The sequence below is a fragment of the Pseudorca crassidens genome, chromosome 17, assembly GCF_039906515.1.
Source record: "Pseudorca crassidens isolate mPseCra1 chromosome 17, mPseCra1.hap1, whole genome shotgun sequence".
Taxonomy (NCBI): domain Eukaryota; kingdom Metazoa; phylum Chordata; class Mammalia; order Artiodactyla; family Delphinidae; genus Pseudorca; species Pseudorca crassidens.
The window spans coordinates 71,484,865-71,508,020 of NC_090312.1; the positions used below are offsets into that span (position 1 = coordinate 71,484,865).

The following is a 23,156-nucleotide window of genomic DNA, read 5'->3' on the forward strand; positions in this document are numbered from 1 at the left end:
TAAGTGTATAGTGGGCTGGAGATTCAGAGATGATGGAGATAAAGAGCTTGCCATCAAATTACTGATACTACATGGGGAAATTAAGTTTCAAACAGTTCCTGATTTATACCACACAATCTAAGCAGCATAAGGGAAAATTAAATATATTTATTTTTTGATTCTTTAGTTAAACAGGCTAATTCAAACATACAATAAGTTACAATTTTCTTACTTTTCATTGTTAAGATAGATTATGGCAAAAGAAAACATTCGATTAATAAAAAGCAGTGTGTATTTTAATGGAAACAGTCGGACTTTGAGTTAAAGAAGAAAAAAGTGGGGCTTTATCTGCTAAAACTCTCAGATCTTTAAATGCAAAGTACCAGACATCTGGTTACTGCAGCCTCAGGGCCACCGCAAGAAGCAGGCCAGAAAAAGGACTGTCATTCTTACAAATCCTGACCTCAGACTTGGCATGAAGCCAAAGTGTTTTAGTATTTGGCCGCGTTATTTTATTGACACGTGTCAAATAATTCTAATTTATGGCCATTTATTCCTACATCTTGAGGTTCAGCTTTGCAACACACAATGGAATTCAATACAATGATAATGTTAATATTAGAGCCAAGCAAAATGAGAGCTAACTTTTATGTCGAGCTTCAGGAGTAACAAGGAGAATCATGAAGGGTTTAAGTGTTCTGGTTGTTTTACTAATTCTGTGGCCTGCAAATGTACTTGTAGATGTAGCATTTTTTTTATATAAAAAAAACCAGGGATACAACTTGACTTAATAGCTTATGACTATAAAATATGTCATAGGCAAAAGATGGAAGTTTACATTAGATAAAAAATAATCCATGGAAAGAATTCTCAGTGAGGGTCCAATCTTGATGAAAGAGTTTACACATTATTTTTGATAGATGAATATCTTATTTTTGAAGGAATCTCGGAAAAATCGTCTCAGTTTCACTCTGCCATCTATGCCAGTATTGAATATCATTATCGTTGGCCATTTTCTCATTTATTTTCACATATTAGGCAATTTTCCATTTAAACCAATAACTTCTTATTTGTTGGTCCTAAAACTGAAATAAAAGTGCACAAAATGAACAACTATGGGTTAATTTTCTGAATAGCAATGCAAAAATTCTGAGATAAAAATTAGCAAACAGAATCCAACAGCACATTAAAAAAAAGAGTTACCTTTACTTCAAGATTGTAAGTATGATTTAATATTAGGAAATCCATTGGTTCGATCACCATATTAATAGTTCTATGGAAGAAAATCACACTTCAAATGTTTAAATAGTGAGAAAGCATTCAAAGATATTCCTTCCTTGACTTTATAATATATATATTTCATCCCCCAACCTAGCATTTTATATAATTTGGAAACACTAGGCCTATTCCTACTGAAAACAGGGATAAAAAACAGGAAAACCCACATGACATTGGAGATATTAAACAATGCAATCAGAAAGAAGGTGGTATTTAAAATAGTAATCATAAAGGTAGACCTTTAGAGTTACTATTTTAAATATCATCTTCTTTTTCATTGTAACTTTAACTGACTTTGTGTGTGTGTGTGTGTGTGTGTGTGTGTGTGTGTGTGTGTCTGTATAAATGAATGAGAGAATACATAGACAACAGATAGGTGAGGAAGAATGCTCATCAGCCAACACATTACTGGTCATTATTTCTCATATATGCAAAGAGGTATTTTGGAAATTTTTGACTTTCTTCTTTCTTCTTTACTGGATATTACTTGAATTTTATTTTACAGAGAATAAATAGTTTTTAACTAAAATTGCTTACAAAAAACAATATTTCTTTAAAGGTCCTTTAAGGTGGAATTATATAACTTGGATATTGACTTGGATGTAAAGTCAAATTACCCCAACCACAAGATATGATATGATATGATACAGATATCTAGCATCGCATAACTTACTGCTCAGTCTTTCTAGTAATTCTCAGATTTCAAAGCAGTAAAAATCACCTAAGTTTCATCAGCTTTAATAGACAGCAACTGTCCTTAGTATTAGATTAAATATAGAATAAGGAATAGACAAGGGGTTGTCCACCATTCCTTTTTGAATTGGAAATGATACACTTAAACATTTTCCTTAAGTGAGTTACACACAAAGGAAGACATGGAACCCAGTTACTAACCTAAAATCCTTTTCTCCTAACCCAAATTGAGAGAATTGTTTTAATAGCATGTTTTCATTTTAAAAAGAAAATGGTTAAACCCCTAAAAACCATATTTTTAAAAAAATCAATAAAGTGAAAATGTTCACATTATAAATGAAAAAGCAGAAGTATATATGGTATTACATATTTTTTCTAAAAAAGTAACAGCATACAAAGTAAATACACAATGTGTTATAGAATCTTGTGTTATAGCAACATATTAATTTTATTTTATAATGGCATCTAAAATAATAATATTGAAAAAATGATATTTGTGTGGCAAGTTTTGGCAAACCGTTTTGTAATCAGATACATTTTCTCTTTTTCCTATCAAAGGCATCTGTTATCCAGGTCATTGTGTAACTAGCTCAGTACATTTTCTCTCCTTAGGCGTTTATTTTCTGAAATAGCCCTTAATTGCTCTTCTAAACATATGAATTTTTACAACGAGAGTATAAAGGAGTTCAGCAATGTTACTGGATAAGCAAAGAAAAATCATTAGCATTTATTTACATCAGAAATTCACAGTAGGAAACAAGATGCAAGTCACAGGAGCAAGAAACTAAAACTTAAAAGAACAATGACCAAAAATGTCTAGGAATAAACCTAAAAATTCACAAGCCCTGTATTATAAAATTAAAATATCTCTAATAAAGCATTTCCTTAATTACTGCATATGAGCAATACAATCAAATGTTAGCAGGATTTGTATGTTTGTTTTTGAAACTTACAAACCAATTCTAAGATGCATATGAATAAAATTCCAAGGCAATTTTTGAAAAAAAAAACAGCAAAGAAGGAAGCTTTCTTTATCTGTTATTGACATGCTACGAAACTATCATACTTAAAAAAAACAAAACAAAACTGGTTTTAGCCCAGCAACTGTCAGATAGACCCACTGAACAAAACAGAGCTCAGATTCAAGCTTTTTATATATGCCAACGTGATAAAAGATGATGTTATAGAAGTTTCAGAAATGAGAAATGATTCAGTAAATGATAAGGAATAATTAGTTCACAGTATGGGACACAGATAAAGTCAGATTCCTATCTCATACCCTATATTACTGCAAATGAATTGTAGGGCTAAATGTGAAATATAAGAGCAGAGGAAGTTAAGTGTATTATAATTCTTGGACCATAAGTAAACATAATGTTAAAGATAAGGGATTGGATAATATCAAAAGTATAGATTCTATTCAAAAAAGAATATCAAAACCAGAATTAACAGATAGGTGACTGAATAAGGTATTTGCAATCTCTAAAACTGGCCATGATTTAAAAGCTAGAATATACAATCATTTCTTGTCAAAGAGCAAGAAAAGAAAAGTACCCAAAATACTGAAAAAAGAACATGAAGAAATATTCAGCCTCAGTAGGAATCAGATAAATGTACTTCAACTAACAAGATAACTTTTTAATCCCACTACAATGGCAGAAAAAAAAAAAAAAAAAAAAAGGATTTTTGAAAGCACCTACTATAGGGAAATATATAGGGAAACGAAAGGCTTCAAGCTTTTTTTTTTTTTTTTTTTCCCGGTACGCGGGCCTCTCACTGTTGTGGCCTCTCCCGTTGCGGAGCACAGGCTCCGGACGCGCAGGCTCAGCGGGCCATGGCTCATGGGCCCAGCCGCTCCGCGGCATGTGGGATCCTCCCGGACCGGGGCACGAACCCGCGTCCCCTGCATCGGCAGGCTGACTCTCAACTACTGCGCCACCAGGGAAGCCCCCTTCAAGCATTTTTGATGGGAGGCTGAATTAGACCAAGATTTCTGGAGACAAATCTGATAGCACTTAAGGAAATTAAGTATATGTTAACCCAATAATACAGCAATTGCATTCCTGGATGTGTAGCCCTGAGAAATTCTCACAGAGCTCCCTAAGAGGACGAAAGATGTGTTGACAAGAAATTGGAAGCAGTCCAGATCTCCATCCCGAGGAGTCGATGAGCAAATTGTGATTCTGAATAGGACAGAACATTTTGTGGCAGTCACTAAGTAAACGTGACTACTGGAATAAAAAGGACTCGAAGGAGATTTACAGCACAATGTCATACATGAAAAACCTAATAAAACACACACATACACAACGACATTGTTTATTTTTCAAGGAGGCGCATATACTTAAGGACCACACAGAAGGCAGATTAGCAGGACAATATTAAGTATACTAGGGTCACCATATTTGCGGGACTTGGGAATAGGAATGAGAATGGGGATGAAGAGGAAGAATCAATATAAAACAAAAGAGGGGCCTTGTAGATTACAAATGATAGCATGCCAGGGACTGAGGATTACAATCAACTCAATTCTGTGACCTTGAATCTTTATTATATAGATAAGTATATGTTTAAGATTCTAATCTGTGTTTTCAACAAGCACAACAGGCGAGTCTTAAGCAAGAGGGCTATAGTCCACGGTTTGACAAACACTGGTAAAGTCTGAAATGCGTCCCACAATGCTAAGCTCTTTGGGATTTCTCCTCACAAACAGGCCATGCTACTTCTCTGCGGTACCCAGAATTCTAACTCTCCACCTCCACCCTGATCCCCGCCCCCTGGTATACACATACCTTCTCCTAGGTCTTTAATCAAACACTAATCTAGTTCCTGCTATGAAGAGATTTTGTGGTGTAGTTAAGGTCTCAAATCTGTTGCCCTTAAAATAGGAAGGTTATCTAGTAAGTTTGATTTAATCACATGAGCCCTTTCAAAGCAAGGAATTTTCTCCAGTAGATCACAAACTAAGAAGTTAGAGAGAGACACTTTCTAGACTGGAAGAAAGCAACATTCTGGCTGTGACGTACCCATGTGGCAAGAAATTAAGGGTGGCCTCTAGTTGCTGAGAGTGGTCTCCAGCCAATAGCTAGAAGGAAACGTGGACCCAGTCTCACAGCTGTAAGGAGGTGAATTCTGCCAACAACCAGTGAACTTGGAAGAAGAACCCAAGTCTCAGACAGAACTGTAGCCTTGACTGACACCTTGATTTCAGCCCCTGGGCAAAGAATCCAACCAGCTGTGCCCAGACTTGCCACCTATAGAAACTGTGATATAATTAATGTACAACATTTAAGGCGACTAGGCGTGTGGTAATTTGCTGTGAGGCAATAGAAAATTAATACCATCTCCGTGTCTTTGCCTGTGTCACTCTCTCTGTTGCTGATATCCCAAGGCTTTCCTCTGCTCACCTGGTTCGGTGATCCTTTAAGGCTCAATTCAAGATTCCCCTCTTCTGAGATTTCCTTGATATGTCCTCATTTATTCCCCTACAATATAATACATGTATTTCTATTGTTTCACTGACAATACATTATTTTTAATAATATATTTACATGACTGTTTCTCCAGCAAGTATAAGCTTGTTGAGAACAGAAACTATGTTACATTTATCTTAGTATCCTTAGTCCCAAGGACAAAGAATGATACATCCTAGGCTGTGAGTAGATGCTTGCTGAATGAATGAATGAAAGCCAAAGAGATCATAAAGTAAAACAGGTTTCTGGATGACTGAAAGGATGGTAATTCCATTAACTAAAGCTAGGTACAGTGACCATGTAATTTATTGTCCAAATTGGGGCACTTTTCAGTGAAAAGGGGTGCTATTAATAATCACTCAAGGATAACTAGGACTCTTCCTGGGTCATAGGGACCGAGGAATGTACTGGGATGTACACTAGCTTCTCCTAAATATAGAGACTACAAAAAGGCCCCTTGTTGTGTAAAAGTTTATCTCCTGTAACTCGGCAAATCACCCCTTTTAAAAACACTTGGTCTTGACGTGAGGATAGTTTATTTCTTTAACATAATTTCTTTGTCTCCCATGTACCCACTCAGATCTGGGTTTCTCTTTAGTTTCTTGTTTCTTAGAACTGCCTAAGGGATTATTTTCTTCACCGTACTCCCCAAATTAGTTCCAATACTAAATATTTAAAAGGTAGACACTAGTATGATTATGGGCAAAGCACACCTCTCAAAGTTTAAAATTGGGCAGTTCCTTCTACACTTTACATTCTCCTGGGCTGTGAAGTGGCAGAGAAAGGTGTGCAGATTGTGAGGGAATTTTTATATGTAATCTCAAAATGATTAATTCAAATGTCATGATGTAGCAAGGACTATCATTTTTGTATAAACAGGAGACTATTTATAATAATAAGTGAGCTTCTAACATGTCAGACAATTACTAAACAAGATGTATACGCTAGTTCTTTATGTAACTATGTCGTATGGTTTCCTAACTCTTCTGCATGTTGGCAATATCACACAATGAAAATGTGTTTAATTTTGAAAGAGCGTTATGAATTAGATAGTTATAAATAATGAGGATGACTTGACCTTTCATCCTATAGTTATATACATTACCTGATTTCGCCCTTGTGAGCACACTGAAAAATTCCAACTTTGTCACTTATTGATTATGTAACCTTGGGAATGTTCTTTGATTCCTTTTAATTTCAGTTTCCTATACCTAAAATAGGAATAATAAAAGAATTTATCTCATAGACCTGTCATTAGGATTAAATACATAAATGAGCCTAAGTTACTTCAAAAGAATCTGGCACATGGTAGTTGTTAAACAAGCAGTTTTTATATTTTTATAACATCCCATGTTTTACCAGAGGTTACTAAAATTTAGAGAGATTAAGTAGAGCTGGGTGTAAAGCCTTAAGGTTCTTGATCTTAGTACAATGCATCGTGGCTATGCTTATGCGATGGTAAATTTATGGATGTATTAGTAGATAGTTGGAGTGGCAGATTGTATTTTCCAAAGATGGCTACACAAGGGACTTCCATCCCACATTCTCTTTTGAAATGTGACTTTGTCATTCTCCCAACGGATAGAGTTTATTTCTCTACTCCCTTGAATCTTAGTGGGCTCTGTGACTGCTTTCCCTAATAGTATACAGCTGAAGTGACGTTTTGCCACTTTTGGGTGTAGCCCTCAATGGCCTTATACCGTCTCCTTTCTGTCTCTTGGGATGCTCCCTCTTGGGACCAACAGCCATGCTGTGAGAAGCTGAAGTGTAATGAGAGGCCATGTGTAAGTGCCTTGGCTGTTTGCCAGCTGAATGTCACGAGCCAGCATCCCGCCAAAGATGTGAGTGCCCATTTTGGCCATTTCCGCCCATCCAGCCTCTAGATAACAGCACATCACTTGAAGCAGAAAACCCAGTAAGCTCATAGAATTGAGAGAAATAATAAAATGTTTGTTCTTACTCACTATGTTTCTTGGGGTGGTTTGTTGTGTCGCAATAGACAACTAATAGTTATTATGTGTCTACATGGTTTAAATAGAATTTTAGGGCTGGACCATGATTATATCAATAATGTAAAGCACTATTTCTCTGGGAAGTGCTTTCTGGATTCTAAACAGCTGGCATGTAAGTCAGATTTCGATAATGTATTTTGTAAGTTGGCACCACTCATCAAAATTCATCCAGGACTTTGAGGAATACTTGTTTTTTTTGTGGGCAGAGCTCCCCAGGAGAAAAGCTAAGATTTCTTCGTATGTGTATACCACAGTTTTTTTATTTGTTCATCCATTGATGGACATTTGGGTGGTTTCCACACTTTAGCTATTATGAATAGTGCTGCTATGAACATCTGTGTACAAATTTTTGTCTGAACACCTGTTTTCAGTATGCTGGCTATATACCCTAGAGTGGATTTGCTGGGTCATATATTAATTCTGTGTTAGACTTTTAGAGAAATCATCAAACTTTTCTACAGTGGCTGCGTCATTCTACATTCTACTGGCAGAGTCTGAGGGTTCCAATTTCTTCACATCCTCGCCATCACTTATATTCCTCTTTTTAAAAAAATTATGTCTATCCTAATGGCTGTGAAGTGAAATCTCATTGTGGTTTTGATTTGCATTTCCCTGATGACTAATGATGCTGAGCATGTTTTCTTGTGCTTGTTGGCCATTTGTATATCCTCCTTGGAGAAACACCTATTCACATCCTTCACCCATTTTTTAGTTGGGTTGTTTGTCTTTTTATTGTTACATTGTAAGAGTTCATTATATATTCTCTATACTGGACCCTTATCAGATTTGCAAATATTTTTTCCCATCATGTAGGTTCTCTTTTCACTCTCTTGATAATATCCTTTGCTGCACAAAAGTTTTAAATTTTGATAAAATCCAATGTATCTGGTTTTTGTTATGTTAGTCATGTCTTTAGTGTCATATCTAAGAATCCTTTGCCAAATCCAAGGTCAGGAAGACTTATTCCTATGGGTTCCTCTAAGAGTTTCAGCGTTTTAGCTCTTATGTTTAGATTTTGTTCCATTTTGAGCTAATTTTTGTATATGGCATGAAGTAGATGTCCAACTTCAGACTTTTGCATGTGGCTATCCAGTTATTCCAGCACTACTTGCTGAAAAAATTACTTTTTCCTCATTGATAGGTTTGGTCATCTTTGTCTAAAATCAACTGGCCATGGGTGTATTTATGGGGTTTCAAGTCTATTCCACTGGTCTGTATTCCTGTATTTTTATTCTGATACTAGTTCTACAATGATTTGATTACCATAGCTTGGTAGTAAGTTTCAAAATTGGTAAGTGTGAACTCTCCAACTTTGTTCTCCTTTTCCCAAAAAATATCATTTAATCTTAATTATTTCTTTATAGGCCCTCTCTCCAAATACAGTCACATTGGGAATTAAGGCTTCAACATATGAATTTTGAGGGGACACAGTTCAGTCCATGACAAATATGATGTTAGCTGTAGGTTTTTTTCATAAATGTCCTGTATTATGTTGATAAAGCTTCCTTCTATTCCTAGTTTGCTGAGTGTTTTTAATCATGAAAAGGTGTTGCATTTTGTCAAATGCTTTTCTGCATCAGTGGAGATGATCATGTGGTTTTCCCCCTCATTCTATTGATGTAGTATTCTGTGCTGTATTACACTGATTAATTTTTGAATTTTGAACCACCCTTGCGTTCCTGGGATAAATTTCACTTGGATATGGTGTATAATACCTTTAATATGCTACTGGATTCAGTTTACTAGTATTTTCTATAGCATTTTTACATCTATATACATAAGGGTTATTGGCTTTCAGTTTTCTTTTCTTGTGGTATCTTTTTCTGGCTTTTGTATCAGGGTACTACTGGCTTCAAAAAATAAGTTGAGTATTGTTCTCTTCTGTTTTTAGGATTGGTTGAGACAGGTTGGTGTTAATTCTTCTTTAAATGCTTGATAGAGTTTACCAGTGAAACAATTTAGTCCTGGACTTTTCTTTGTTTGGTGGTTTTTGATTACTGAGTCAATCTCATTACTGGTTATAGATTTACTTAGATCTTCTACTTCTTCTTGGCCAGTTTTGATAATTCATGTTTCTAGAAATTTGTCCATTTCATCTAGATTATCTAATTGGTTGGCATATAAATGTTCACAGTATTTTCTTATGATCCTTTTATTTCTGCGAGCAGGGTTAATTTATAATGTGACATATGCTGAAATCCACTTGGTGCAATGTTTGCATATTGAATCGTGTGTTATATTGATGTCTTATAGAGTGACAGTGCCTAGAAATCAAGAACTTACATGTTCTTTGCTTAGCGCCTGGCTTTCTGATACCTTCAAGTAAAGTGCTTTCATTCGGAGCGACAATATTCCTCTCCATCTTATTATGTATGCATGAAAAACTGAATATCATGAAGGGTAAGATAAAATAATGGAGTAGAAATATTAATGATATCTGCCATGATGGGCTGTTAGTATATCCTAGGCACCACGCTAAACACTTTATTTAATCCTCATTACAACTCTCCAAGGTAGGTACTACTTTAACCCCAAATTTACTAAAGCAGGGAAAGAAATTGAACCTAAAAAAGTTAAAAAAGAAAAACATGACTTTTATAAGATCACAGGATAGGGGCAGAAATGAAACTTGAACCCAGGTCTTCCTTCCAAATGACTACATAGAAGCAATAGAAATTAGTTTTAGTGGTTTTCCACAGTTCATGGACATTTTGGCATTTATTTCTCAGAGAAGAATAAGTTTCTCAATTCCCCCAATGATTAAGTTGGATTGAGAATGTATTTGAGTTGTGATTACTTCCTGCTTACAAAAAGAGAAATGTCACAGGAGTTTAAGATTGTTGACATGCTTGAGACATTCTGGATAGAAGTCAAACCGTTTTATAGCTGAACGCATAGTTATTTCAAGGTGAGAAAGTTTATGAAGTTCTAAAAATTTCCATGTAGTGTGAAGCACACGAGGTAAAATTGTAAAAACAAATATACCATATTTCAGTCTTTAATGATTCAGTAAGGTTTTTATTATTCCAAAGTGGATTTACTTAGACCAATAAATCCAATAATCTATCTAAAAGGTTCTTTTATTTTCTTTTTACAGCCAAGCAATGCAATGAACTCTATCTAAAGACAAATGTATTAAAAGCAGATAATAACATTTTTAGGGAGAAACTAAGAGAAGGCTCACTGTGTCCAAAATTATCAATGGCCTGGCTGTAGACATTATATAAAATGATTTCTGATATTTTTGGTATAGGGATGGTCGTTTGATGTGTCTTGGAGCTTATAACCCTACTAGATAGTACACACTTGATTTCACAATTGATGGAAAAAGGATGGTTGCAAAAAAAAAATCCAGACCCATTATAATTTGGAACATGTAGTGCCTGATCTTAAACTATTGCCATCTCATTAAAATGTTAGGTTTACGATACATACTCAAGATGATAATGGAATAACTAAAAAAGTACTATAATCTACCTTAAATCAAGCACTAGTGACAACAATGTGAAAACATGTACATGAGAAAACATAAAGGAAAAAATGCCTCTGCTATCATTTTAAGTTTCATAATTCAGCACTTAATGAAATGTCTCTCTTAGAGCAGACAGGAGACAATTACATTTTTATGATTTATGTAAAACTCTTGTACTTTTTCTCCAAATATTTTTAAACCTAATTAGAAGAGCAAATTACTCTAAGCAGATATTAATGAAGATAGAACTTTGTCAAGTGAATGCGGGACGGTAAAACACTACCTTCATAAAATTATTCCTGGAATTCCTTTCATGTAAATTATTCTTCCCACAGCACCTTTTCTCAGGAATCCCAGAACATAAATGAGGGTAACTAGATAGAAGAAAATAGAATTTCACACAGGAAAATTCTCCAGTCAAAATTCTTTATGCTTTGTCTGATCTTATGATTACTGAGAACCTATGGCACGTAGCATAGTTAATCATAGTTAAAACAGTGATTCTGAACTCAGACTGTCTGGTTTGAGGCCTGTCTTCACTAAGGTGTGGTCTTGGGAAGGTCCCTTAACCTCTTTCTTTCTCTGTTTTCTCACCTGTAAAAGAGATGAAAATAATGTCTATTATATAGAGTTGTGAGGATTAAATGTTATGTTAAATTCTTAGAACACCATCCAGCACATGGTAAGCACCCCAAAGTATCACCTGTCCTTATTTTTTTCTAAACTACCTCAGTGTTCTTCCACCAAATCTCCCTGGGGCCAATCTTCTCTCTCTTCAATCCATTGCCCATAATTGACTACAGAGATCTTTCCTTAGGCAGATCACCACCAGGGAATTCCCTGGCGGTCCAGTGGTGAGGACTCCACACTTTCACTGCCGAGGACCTGGGGTTCCCTGGTTGGGGGACCAAGATCCCGCAAGTCGCGTGGTGTGACCAAAAATAAAGATTACTACCAGGTGATATCTCTTTGATGGCCATTTACAGCTTTCCTTTTTTTTTTTCCCCTACTTTAAACATTACTGTAACAAGCATCACTGTGTATATCATCTAGGGCATTTGCTGAGCATAGGTATATATACCTATAAGTAAATTACCAGCTTATAAAGTACGTATGTCTTCCCAGCATTCTCCATTGTTTGCTTAATTTTTCTTCACAGCATTTAACTTCATCTAATACATATTTTTCACACACACATATAGTTTTTACATACTTTACATAGACGTATAGAGCATTTTCTTATTCATTTCCTTTATTTTTTGTTTTTCTTTTTCCCAATGGAATATACACTCCAAGGGCAAGGATTTTTACCTGTTTTGTTCAATATGGGCAAGATATGTACTGGCAAATATTACAGTGTAACGCGGTCTGGATGTAAAAGTCAGACTTTACTGGGGAAACACAAAAGCCAAAAAATCATTAAGAGGAGGCACATGATCCCCATTCTCTCATTATCTCCCAGAGAAACATTCAAGATATCGGACACACCACGGGGCTGCACTCCACAGGATGAAGCCTGGTCCCTGGTCATGTCTTTTATAGTGATAACAGCCTTGTGTATGTCTATTAGTCAACAGTCAGGACCGTGGCACCAAGAAGCCTGAGTAGAGGCAGTTAGCTGCCTGATAGCAGCCGGTGTTAGTGCCTGGTGATCTCATGAGCAGAGGCTACGTGTTGAAGGTACGTGCTGAATGGCAGAAAGGAAGCCTGCTTCTGTCATTCCCATGGAAAGTTGAGTTCAGTGGTTGAGTTCAGAGACAGGCTATCCCGTTAAGAGAGTGGAAACCCCTCTCTCCCGACCTAATAGCAACAGAACTCCAAATTTCAGGGGACTCATTGCCAGGCAACCTGAGGTTCCAGGATAATTCCTCAGACAATTCTGCTTGTCTCTCTTCAGTTATACTATAGAAAGGTAGTAACTTATACCTTTATCAGCTTACATTTTAGTAGGGGCAGACAGCTAAAAGCAAGTCTCAAGTTATAATCATAATAACAAGAACAACCATTTCTTCAGTCTACAAATTCCCAGTTGTGGCTAAGCCCTGAGTAAAGTTTTTATATATATTATTTCACTTAATATTTACAAGGACCATAGGAAGTAATTATAAATCACATATTACATGAAGGAGAAGTGAGGCTGAAAGGGAGTTAAAAATTTTTGTTTAAGATGCTAGAGCAGCTTTCAGGTGAAATTTTGAATTAAGATTTGAACCAAGATGTGTCTGACTCCAAGTCCATGGTATTTCTAGAATAAAACCACACGCTCTGTTTCAGTGAGATGCAGAATAGACACTTTTGGTGAAAATTATTTGGAGATGAAGAGGGTTAGAGAGAGAGTGAATGAAAGGAGAGACAGGTAGATAGGAGGAGAACAGACTTAGTCCAATCCACTAACCTGTCAATTTACGTTTTACTCCTCTGGCATCATGGAATGACATTAATAAGAAAAATATTGACCTTTGAAATATTATGACATACTTATTGCCCTGGTTTCAGACATATTGCCCTATGTCTCAGTCTAGGGAAAATCATTTGTAGGAGGGTCACTAACTTTTGTCAAATGTTTGTATAATTAAAGACCCCTATGGCCTTGAGATTTAAGCAAAGTACGCTGTGGAAGCCCAGATAGCTCCCTGAGGTTTAAATAAGCAAATGGGGGCATTTATTTCCACGTTTATCTTTGCTCATTCCTAATGTTGAATTTCCTTGATTTCCAAGTACACACACAAATATGCACATACACAGACACACACACTTACACACACCAAAGCTTAAAATTATATCAGGGGCTTCCCTGGTGGCGCAGTGGTTGAGAGTCCGCCTGCTGATGCAGGGGACACGGGTTCGTGCCCCGGTCCGGGAAGATCCCACATGCCGCGGAGCGGCTGGGCCCGTGAGCCATGGCCGCTGAGCCTGCGCGTCCGGAGCCTGTGCTCCACAACTGGAGAGGCCACAACAGTGAGAGGCCCACGTACCGCAAAAAAAAAAAAAAAAAAAATTATATCAGGCATTCCAGTTCTTAAAAGTCCTTTCTACTCCCAAACTCTGGAGGTTTCTCATTGGCCCTTCCCCGTAGGTTGTACAGCCTCTAGGTACTTGACTGGCTACTCCCGTTCTTCCCTTCTCTTCTCCTCTCTCATACTTACTCCCTTTACTTGTTTCATTTAGAGTAAATCAACAATCACTGTGGGCTTCCTGGGCTCTGACACCAATCCATGCCTTCAGGACTTTTTCTTAGTTACTCAACCAGGGACGGAACCTGGGCCCTCAGCAGTGAGAGCTCAGAGGCCTAACCACTGGACCACCAGGGAATTCCCACTCCAAGTGTTTTTTCATGTATTTTCTTGAACAAAGACTATTTCCTACTTGTATCTGTTATCTATTACTATGTAACAAATTACTCTCCAAAACTAGCAGCTTAAAACAAGAAACACTTATTATCTCACCGTTTCTGTGGGTCAGGAATTGAGGAGCAGGTTACCTGGGTGGGTCTGGCTCATGAGGTTTCTATCAAGACAGCATCCAAGGCTACAGTCATCTGAAGGCTTGACTGGAGATGGAGGATGTCCTTCCAAGATGGCTCCCTCACGTGGCTGCTGGCAGAAGGCCTCAGTTCTTTGGATTCAGGTGGCCGGAGGCTTCAGTCCTCACAACATGGACTTCTCTAGGGCAACTGGAATGGCCTCACAGAATGGCATCCAATTTCCACGACGTAGGTAATTATAGAGAGGAAGCCTCAGTGCCATTTCTGCCCTGTTCTTGGAAGTTCCACACCAACACTTTTGCAAAATTCTCTTTGTCAGGAGCAAGTCAATACTTACAACCCTATGTCTAGGGAAGGGGGATTGAGTTCCATTGCTTGCAGGGAGAAGTATCAAAGAACTTGTGGACATGTTTTAATGCAATCATACTTTTTTTTGGCAGTTCGCGGGTCTCTCACTGTTGTGGCCTCTCCTGTTGCGGAGCACAGGCTCCGGATGCGCAGGCTCAGCGGCCATGGCTCACAGGCCCAGCCGCTCCGCGGCATGTGGTATCTTCCCGGACTGGGGCACAAACCCGTGTCCCCTGCATCGGCAGGCGGACTCTCAACCACTGCGCCACCAGGGAAGCCCTGCAATCGTACTTTTGAATAATAATTCTCATGCTAGAATGCATTTTTCTTCTCATTACACATAAACATTTTGCTTTAACTGAGTATAAATTCTTCTAGCAGTGTCTATCAACATAAATGCTGAACTGAGTGAAATAGTTGCTTTGTTCTAGAGTGGGGTTCTTTTTACTACAGGAAATATTCAATAAATATTCCATGTAACTTTTGCAAGGATTTTGCCTTATGAGTTCTTTAGTGAGTGTAGTCAGGTCAGCAAACATTTCTTTCTAAACACCAACAGTACTGAATGGTAAGCAAGTGACAAGTGCAATAATCATAGGCAGTGTTATGATGTGTCCATGATGTCTGTCTAAATATACTGACTTGTTTTTAGTGGTTTTTTTTTTGCGGTATGCGGGCCTCTCACTCCTGTGGCCTCTCCCGTTGCGGAGCACAGGCTCCGGACGCGCAGGCTCAGCGGCCATGGCTCACCAGCCCAGCCGCTCCACGGCATGTGGGATCTTCCCGGACCAGGTCACGAACCCGTGTCCCCTGCATGGGCAGGCAGACTCTCAACCACCGCGCCACCAGGGAAGCCCGACTTGTTTAGGATCATTCTGAGTTTTTAATCTCCTCATGGATACTGCCAAAATGTTTTTAACTAGAAACAAAAATGTTGATAATCACTCTCCAATTTTTGGTGATTTCATTTACCAACTACTGGTTTGGCCCAAAGGTGAAAAAAAAATAAGGGATGCGTTCCGTTTAGTTAAAAAGTAAAAGACAATTAAGTCTAGTCAATATGATAGTCATCCTCTGCTTTCTCCCCTGAAAGAATGTTGCTCGATCAATTGAAAAGTTAAAAAAAACAGTCTTCTAATCAGTTGTTTTGCTATATGAAGAACAAGAAATTAATTTGGCCATTGCTGTCTTTTAAGGGAACCAAGGTGATGTTTTGACATCAAACATGTAACACTTTCTCTCTTAGCCCTCCTGAGTGAAATGATATCCAAGTGAACTGGCTTTATTTAATCTAGTTTCTTTTATTAAAAATAAACAAAGCCTGCCTGAGAGTGAGGCCAAATGCCCACATGACCGCTGCTACTGTATTCTGTTGTCACCATGTGACTTGATCTATAAATAGCTGTGAGCTACTCTTGCTGAGAAATCCAGGGGCCCTCAGTGAAGATTTACCTTTCTGATGGCCAGATGAGGAACACAGTGGGGATCAGACTCCAGAACTGCTGATTCATCATTGCGGATTCGAATTTTCACTTAATGCCTTTGTTCAGGTTGGAAAAGTCTTTCCTGTGTGGCCAGTAAAATATGTGAGGAATGCGGGGCTCCTCAGTGGGTGGATTCCATCATGGGTTTCTGCCAACCTTCTTGGGGTTGTGGGATTCCAAACGAGACACAGGACAGCTGCATAATCCTCTTAAGCACCACATTAGAGACCCCCCCCCCCCCCCGCCAATAATAGTAAACCACGGTATTTAACTCATCAGTAATAAGTGTTGGGCTTTAAAATACAGTGGCATTGTTTAACCAACATAATTTCAAGGAGTCACAGAGAAGCATAATTACTAAGTTCTAATCTTCCAAACATATCTCAGCAGGCTGGGACTGTCAATGTCAGCATAATAGACTTTTCCAACTCTGGGAATCTGTGTGGGTATAGGTATGTGAATTTCAATCACCTGTCTGTATTTCCGGGCTTATTGGTATCTTTTTCTCTGATGACATAAGGGCAGAAGTAAACTCTTGCAAGGGAGAATTTTTAAGGGAAATAAGAGCTCCAAGTAACTAAAATAATAACATGGACATATTCACTTGTGCCTCTAGTTTCCAGAAGAAAAAACGGATTCTGAATAAGCCAGGTGAGGCGCCCCTGATCTGCCTGAGCTCTATGTAGTGCACTGGACTCCAGAGCAGTGCTGCTGGCCCCCAGGAGAGTCACTTAACCTTTTTTTTTTTTTTTGCAGTATGCAGGTCTCTCACTGTTGTGGCCTCTCCCATTGCAGAGCACAGGCTCCAGACGCGCAGGCTCAGCGGCCATGGCTCACGGGCCCAGCCACTCCGCGGCATGTGGGATCTTCCCGGACCGGGGCACGAACCCGTGTCCCCTGCATCGGCAGGCGGACTCTCAACCACTGCGCCACCAGGGAAGCCCGAGTCCCTTAACCTTTCTGTTCTTCACACGTCAATGGGAGTAGAGTGTTATGACTCACGCAAAATCCTGAGAACCGGATCTGGCGCTCAGTAAATTGTCAGTAAATGTTATCTATTATTATATTGCAGAAAACAGGAGGAAGCAAAACAACCAGTTAACCATTTAATAGCTATTGAATTGTTCTTTTAAATTTCTCAAACCTTTTTAAGAGTTTAGCCTTTGGCTATGTTGTCAGGACTTTTTGGTATTTTCCCTGCAATATGTCATAACTTCAAGGATGCAAATATGGGCTACAAAATAGTGGATTACCCTCCTATCAACCTTGGAGGAAATATCTTTATTGGATAGCATAGCTTTACTTGTAAAGTAGTTATTTAAAGCTATCTAGACGAGATCTGTTTATATTTCTTTAATCCTAGATGTTTTTCATCCAAGGTTTGTGCCATCTTTTAAAACGATTGCCGACTTTTTAGAGACACAATTCTCATCCATCCATTTATTTATTCTGGTTATTGTTTTGCGAACAGACTGAAGGGGGATATAGGCAGAAGCCGGGAGACCAATTAGGAGGCAAGAGGTGGGGCGGCAGCAGGACCATGAGAAAAGATCAAATTCTGAATATGTAGTATTCCAGGTTAGACCCAATAGAATGTAACGATAAATTAGCTGTGATGTGAGAAAAAGACATGCATCAAGATGACCATGATGTTTTTGGTTTGAGCAATTAGAAGAATGCAGTTGCCTTTTAAGGAGGTGAGGGCGTCTCAAGATGAACTGGTGTAGGAAGGAATGTCCAGAGCTCTGATATTTTATACTTGAGATGCCTCTTGCACATCCAAATGGAGATGTGGAGGTGTTAGATGGTAGGGGGTCCGATAAAATGCAGGACACCCAGGTAACCTGGAATTTCAGATGAATACAAAACAAATACTTCATTGCACACACTTCTACTAAAAAAAGCTATTCATTGTTTGTCGGAAATTCTAATTTTACTGGATGTCCTATATTTTTATTTGACAAATTTGGTTGTCCCATCAAGTGGGCAGTTGGATAATGAGAGGTCAACCTAAACACCATCTTTAAAGCCATGTGATCGGATGAGATCATCAAAGAAGTGAGCTTGGACTGCAATGCAAATTGATCCAAGGAGTGAGTCTTGGCACTCGGTGTAGAGGTCAGGTGGTGAAGAGAAATAGTAAAGGATACTAAGAAGGAGAAGACAGAAAGTTAGGAGGGTAACCAAGTGAATGGGGTATAATAGAAGGCGAAATAAAGCAAGCATTTCAGGTGGGAGTGATCAGCTCTGTCTACTGCTGCTAATAGGTGAAGGATGCTGAAGGAGAGAGCTGGGAAGAGATGGATGAAAGAAGAGATCCTGAACGGCATCCTAATGACAAAATCATCTTTGGCTGGGCTGTGAAGGGAAGAATCTGACTAAGAGTGTGTTCAGAATTCTTTTGGCTATGAAAAGGAGGGGCAATTCTTTCAAGGAGTTTTATAGAGTGAAGAAAAGGAATATGTCATCACCTGGAGAGGAAAATGAGGTCAAGAGGTTTACTTTTTAAATAAAAGAAATAAGAGAATGTTTGTATGGGGATCAGTATGATCCAGAGAGAGAGAAAACTTAATGATGCAGGAGGTGGAGGGGATAACTGCCCCCCAAATGTCCATTTATAAAAAGAAGGAATGGGATCTAGTGAGAAAATGGGGACTTGACCTTGGCTAAATATAGAGGTCACCAGTGATAACCTGTAATAAGGTGGCATTTAGGGCAGGGGTCTAGGGAGGTAAGTAGAAGTGCTGGTGGTATTTCATGGGAGTTCTCCTCTGATTGCTTCAATTTTCTCAGTGAAGACGGAAGCCAGGTTGTACTTTGCTGAGAGTGAGGGTTAATGAGAAGGTGTCAGAGGACTAAACCACTTTATTTCTTGTCTATCTCTCAATGTTTTTGCAGTTTCATCTTTTCGGAGTTTCTTCATTCCTCTTTTATAAAACTTTTGACTTTTCGTCTTGTTTTCCTGGTGGTGCACGTGTCCTGTCTCCCCTCAGAGTTTGTAAACTCTCTGGAGGCAGAGTTCATGCCAGTTCATCTGTGAATTCCTATGCCTGGATCATAGTAGATGATCAATGAAAATTTATTAAGAGAATTAAGTTTTTAAAAACAAAATGCACTATAATCCCCAGAAACTCTTTTACTTAAGCTAAAAAGAAATACATCTTTTTTTTTCTGACAATCCACTCTATACTGTGGAAGATTCAGACAAGTTAAATCAATTCTTTGATCCAGCAGTTAAAAAACTGTGCATTACAGAAAATCCTATAAAATTGTATTAGCAACCTACACTGAACCAGAAAACCACTTTAGGGTGCGTAAAATTATCAAATAGCATAAGCATATCAATTAGGGTTCAAAGTGGAAAGAAAAATTCTTGAAATAAGGCCTTATAGATTGCAAATCGTAAGCAGTGTATCCTACACAGACCTTTAAATACAATTTTAAAACATGGAGTTTTTTAAAATGTTGCCAACTACATTCTTCGAAAATATTAACCAGACGAAATTATGTAAATATATTCAAAAGGGTAAGAAAATATAAAGAATTATTCTCAAGAAATCACCATATATTAGGGGCTAAAAAGTGCTGATATGTTAACATATTTACAAATAAAATAATAGACACTTGTACTTGGTGAGTAGATTAGGTATTAACTTCAACAGTCTACGTAATTATGGCTCTGCTTTATTTTAGAGTATAGATCTAACCACACACTATGTAAATTTAAAAGATATTATATTCAGTGTTTATGTAATTGTGTGGTATTTCCTCTAAAACTATAGTGAAGATATCTATAATTAAATAAATGCTCTCTCCAATTACTGTAAAGTCCCATAATCTTTTTGCTTCTGTAAACAAAGAGCTACTGTAACATCCTTGTGAGAGATAGCCACTTCTGACAGTTTCACCCATTTCCCCTTTCTTTTAGAAGAAAGAAGTAACCAGTTAACTCTGCAAAGATGAGTTATCACATAAATACACTAAGCTTCAGTAATGAGCGATAATGCCAATGTATTCCCTCCACTTTTACAGATTGGCTAATTGTCTTTTTAATTTACACATTGTGCCTTTAACACTAAAACTGTTTCACATATTTCAAATAGAAAATGAGTTTTTAGTGATTTTTAGTCAAATGATCTATCTTCCATTTGCTCATGCAGTCCCAATAATGTCAAAGGAGCAACTATACCTGGATTCATTTTCAAAATATTTGATGTAACCATTTTCAAAAGACTAGCCGGCTCAATAAAATAATCCATCTAAAGTAAGGTTATTGTAAACAGCGGACTTGCAAACATGTGACTGCTCAGAGCTATCAGTCCTGTTCATTTTATTCTTCTGAGTTTCATTTTATTTTCAAATTCATTCTTTTCCTTTCTGGGATTAAGCCTTTTTTTTAATTCGGGAAAAATTAACTTTATTTTTTTGGTATGGTAGGATGCTGAGACTTCACAGCTGAATATACTCAACATTCTAAACCTCCAATGTCTGTAATATGCCCCCTGGTTATGCTTCCTTGGTGTGCTGTCATTGTCTGAGGCTGCTTCCTTACTTCTGGCCTCCTTCTCTAACTGGAACTATTTCACTGGAGCTGCTGAGCGTTATTGCTCTCTCCACGACTAAGACAGAACCAGAGAATGCTAGAGCTGGAATGGTCTTCAGAGTCCATTTTGTCTACCATCTTCTTTATGGCTGAGGAATGAGGTCCAGAGATGGGATTTAACTCGTCTTATACGCTGGATAGTGAGATAACCGGGACAAAAATCTAAATCATATTACTCTCAACTGGGTGCTCATATTTCCATGTGCTTTGAATTAAAATTTACTTTCCCATCTTCCTTCTTCATGCATTGCCCAAGTTCATTTTTCTTTACTCTCCACAAAAGATTTCACACTGGAGCATTGTTCTGTTTTCCTTCTTGGGATCGTATTCATAACCTAACTTAGAGCTTGTATATATGCCTGCAATATTGGCATACCAGCTACCTTCCAGTGACATGTTTTGCTTTTTTTTTTTCCTCCAAGCAAATGCCATCTACACAGGGGATTATCACCTATTTCTCTTATGTGTCTCCTAAGTTTCACGTATTATCTTTATTACGGCACTCATCACGCTGGACTGTCATTGTTCACTCAGTTGCCTGTCCCTCGTTAGAGACAAACACCTAACTCTGTGTTCTCAGTGGCCAGGGAGCCCCTGAATCTACTCCCCAGCCTTGTCCATCGGCCTGCCTACAGCCATGGACCCTGTCTGGAGGCAATAATGTGTGGCCCACCCATGTTTTTCTCTCCTGAAACAAGAGTACCTTATCCAACAGAAAGAAGTTCCCAAAACCCTTTCTCTCTCCTAGCTTTTCTCCAAATCAGATTCCCCAACTCAGGGCCCTGTAGAAAATCAAGCAGGTATTACACTTTTGCATAGGAGCTGTTTTTGGAAGTAGCCAGAGTGCCACTGTTTACTTCCTTAAGCTTTTCCTCCGCTACCCACTCAGAGGCTGCAACCCCAGAAAAGGTTCAAGGCGGAAAGAGGAACGGAGGAGGCTGATTGAGACGGTGGAATGCTGTGTTCTGGGAAGTGTCACCTTCCCTGTTTTTGTGTTCGAAGTAAGAATAGATACAGGAAGAGCCCTGGAGGTAGGGGAAGATGGGTGTCATCATTTCTAATGTAAATCTGTTTTCCAGAACCTCAAAGAACCAGGCAGAGGCAATGGCCCTCAGCTCGACAACACCTGAAGGCCCAGCCGCACTTGGGAGCTGGCAGGAACCCTTCCGATTATCCTCCCGTTTCGCTGTGGAAGGTCATCTGGCGTGTCCATTTCATGCCATCTTAGAGTCCCAGAGAAAGTCGAATTTCCTGAAGGAGAGATGGGCTGGGAAATGCATGTCAGATAGAGGAATCTGAAGGCAGTTGCCTCTTGACCGTCTAGCACAGTGGTTAAGGATTAAGCATCCTATTTACCTGGAGTCATATGGTCTGGGTTTCAATCCCAGCTTCATCACTTCTGAGCTACATGGTTTTAGCTGGGCTGGTTTGGTGCCTTAATTGATGCTCCTGAGTTTCGTCTTCTGTGAACTAAACATAATAACACTCATATTTCGGGTCACAAGAAAAAGTAGCCAAGTGACTTTTATTGAAGCTCACTCTGTGCCAGATCTCTGGGTCTAGAACATTATATTATTGTTGTTTTATTTTCACAAATACTCTATGGGTTGCTTCTAATACTTGCTCCATTTTACATACGAGCAAACTGAGGTTTAGAAAAGTTAAGCAACCTGTCCAAGGTCATGCAACAAGGAAGTGGTAGGTGTGGGGTTTGAACCAAGCCCCTCACCACTGCACTACTCAAGCAGCATCACTAACACAGAGTCAGGAAGGCCAATACACGTGAGCCCTCAGCACAGCTCTCACGCTCAGTCACAGCGTTCTACGGGCAGGAATGCTTATTTGGTATTATTTTGAGATATATACATATTATGGTTCTCTGAAATCATGACAAGGTACATTAAGGAGTAGGACACACCTTAGTTGTTGTTTTATTCTTGATATGCTCTAATTAGCCGTAGTGTAACTTTAGGCAAGGTTCTTATCCTAATGGTATCCCCTCTTTCTTCATCTAAATAATGAAGTAATATATAGCAATTGGTTATCTTATAGTAAATGTGGGTTTAAGATTTAGGGGTCTTCTTCCTGGCTCTGCATCTGACCCCAGGCCTCATTTCAAAGTGGAGAAGCATTCTGCTTCAAAATTTTTAGAAGATAACCTGAATAAAGTGGTATTGAGAGTGTTCATACTAGGTATCATCTAAAAATATTATAAAAACTTAGGTTAGAAAGAATCATCCTTGTTAACAGAGTGAAATGTTTTGGTATATGGAGATATTTGTCTGTCATCATTTTTTCTTGTACCTAATCCAAAAGACTGTGTTGGGAAT

At 38.3% G+C, this 23,156-nt stretch overlaps 1 protein-coding gene across 6 annotated transcripts in view; it reads right to left on the reverse strand.

Annotated features, from left to right (window-relative positions):
• Positions 1 to 219: 219 nt before the first annotated feature.
• The window catches only part of C17H8orf34 (chromosome 17 C8orf34 homolog), a 452,646-nt gene continuing 429,709 nt past the window's right edge, over positions 220 to 23,156 (reverse strand). For 2 of the 6 annotated variants that reach the window (XM_067712131.1, XM_067712127.1), the window contains one exon: positions 1,015 to 1,064. In XM_067712131.1, coding sequence (XP_067568232.1) covers positions 1,030 to 1,064 — 35 coding nt within the window. In that variant the 3' untranslated portion in view covers positions 1,015 to 1,029. Of the gene's footprint in view, positions 1,065 to 10,516; positions 11,502 to 23,156 lie in introns of those variants that run through there. The other 4 variants (XM_067712126.1, XM_067712132.1, XM_067712125.1 and 1 more) reach the window with 3 other exon arrangements.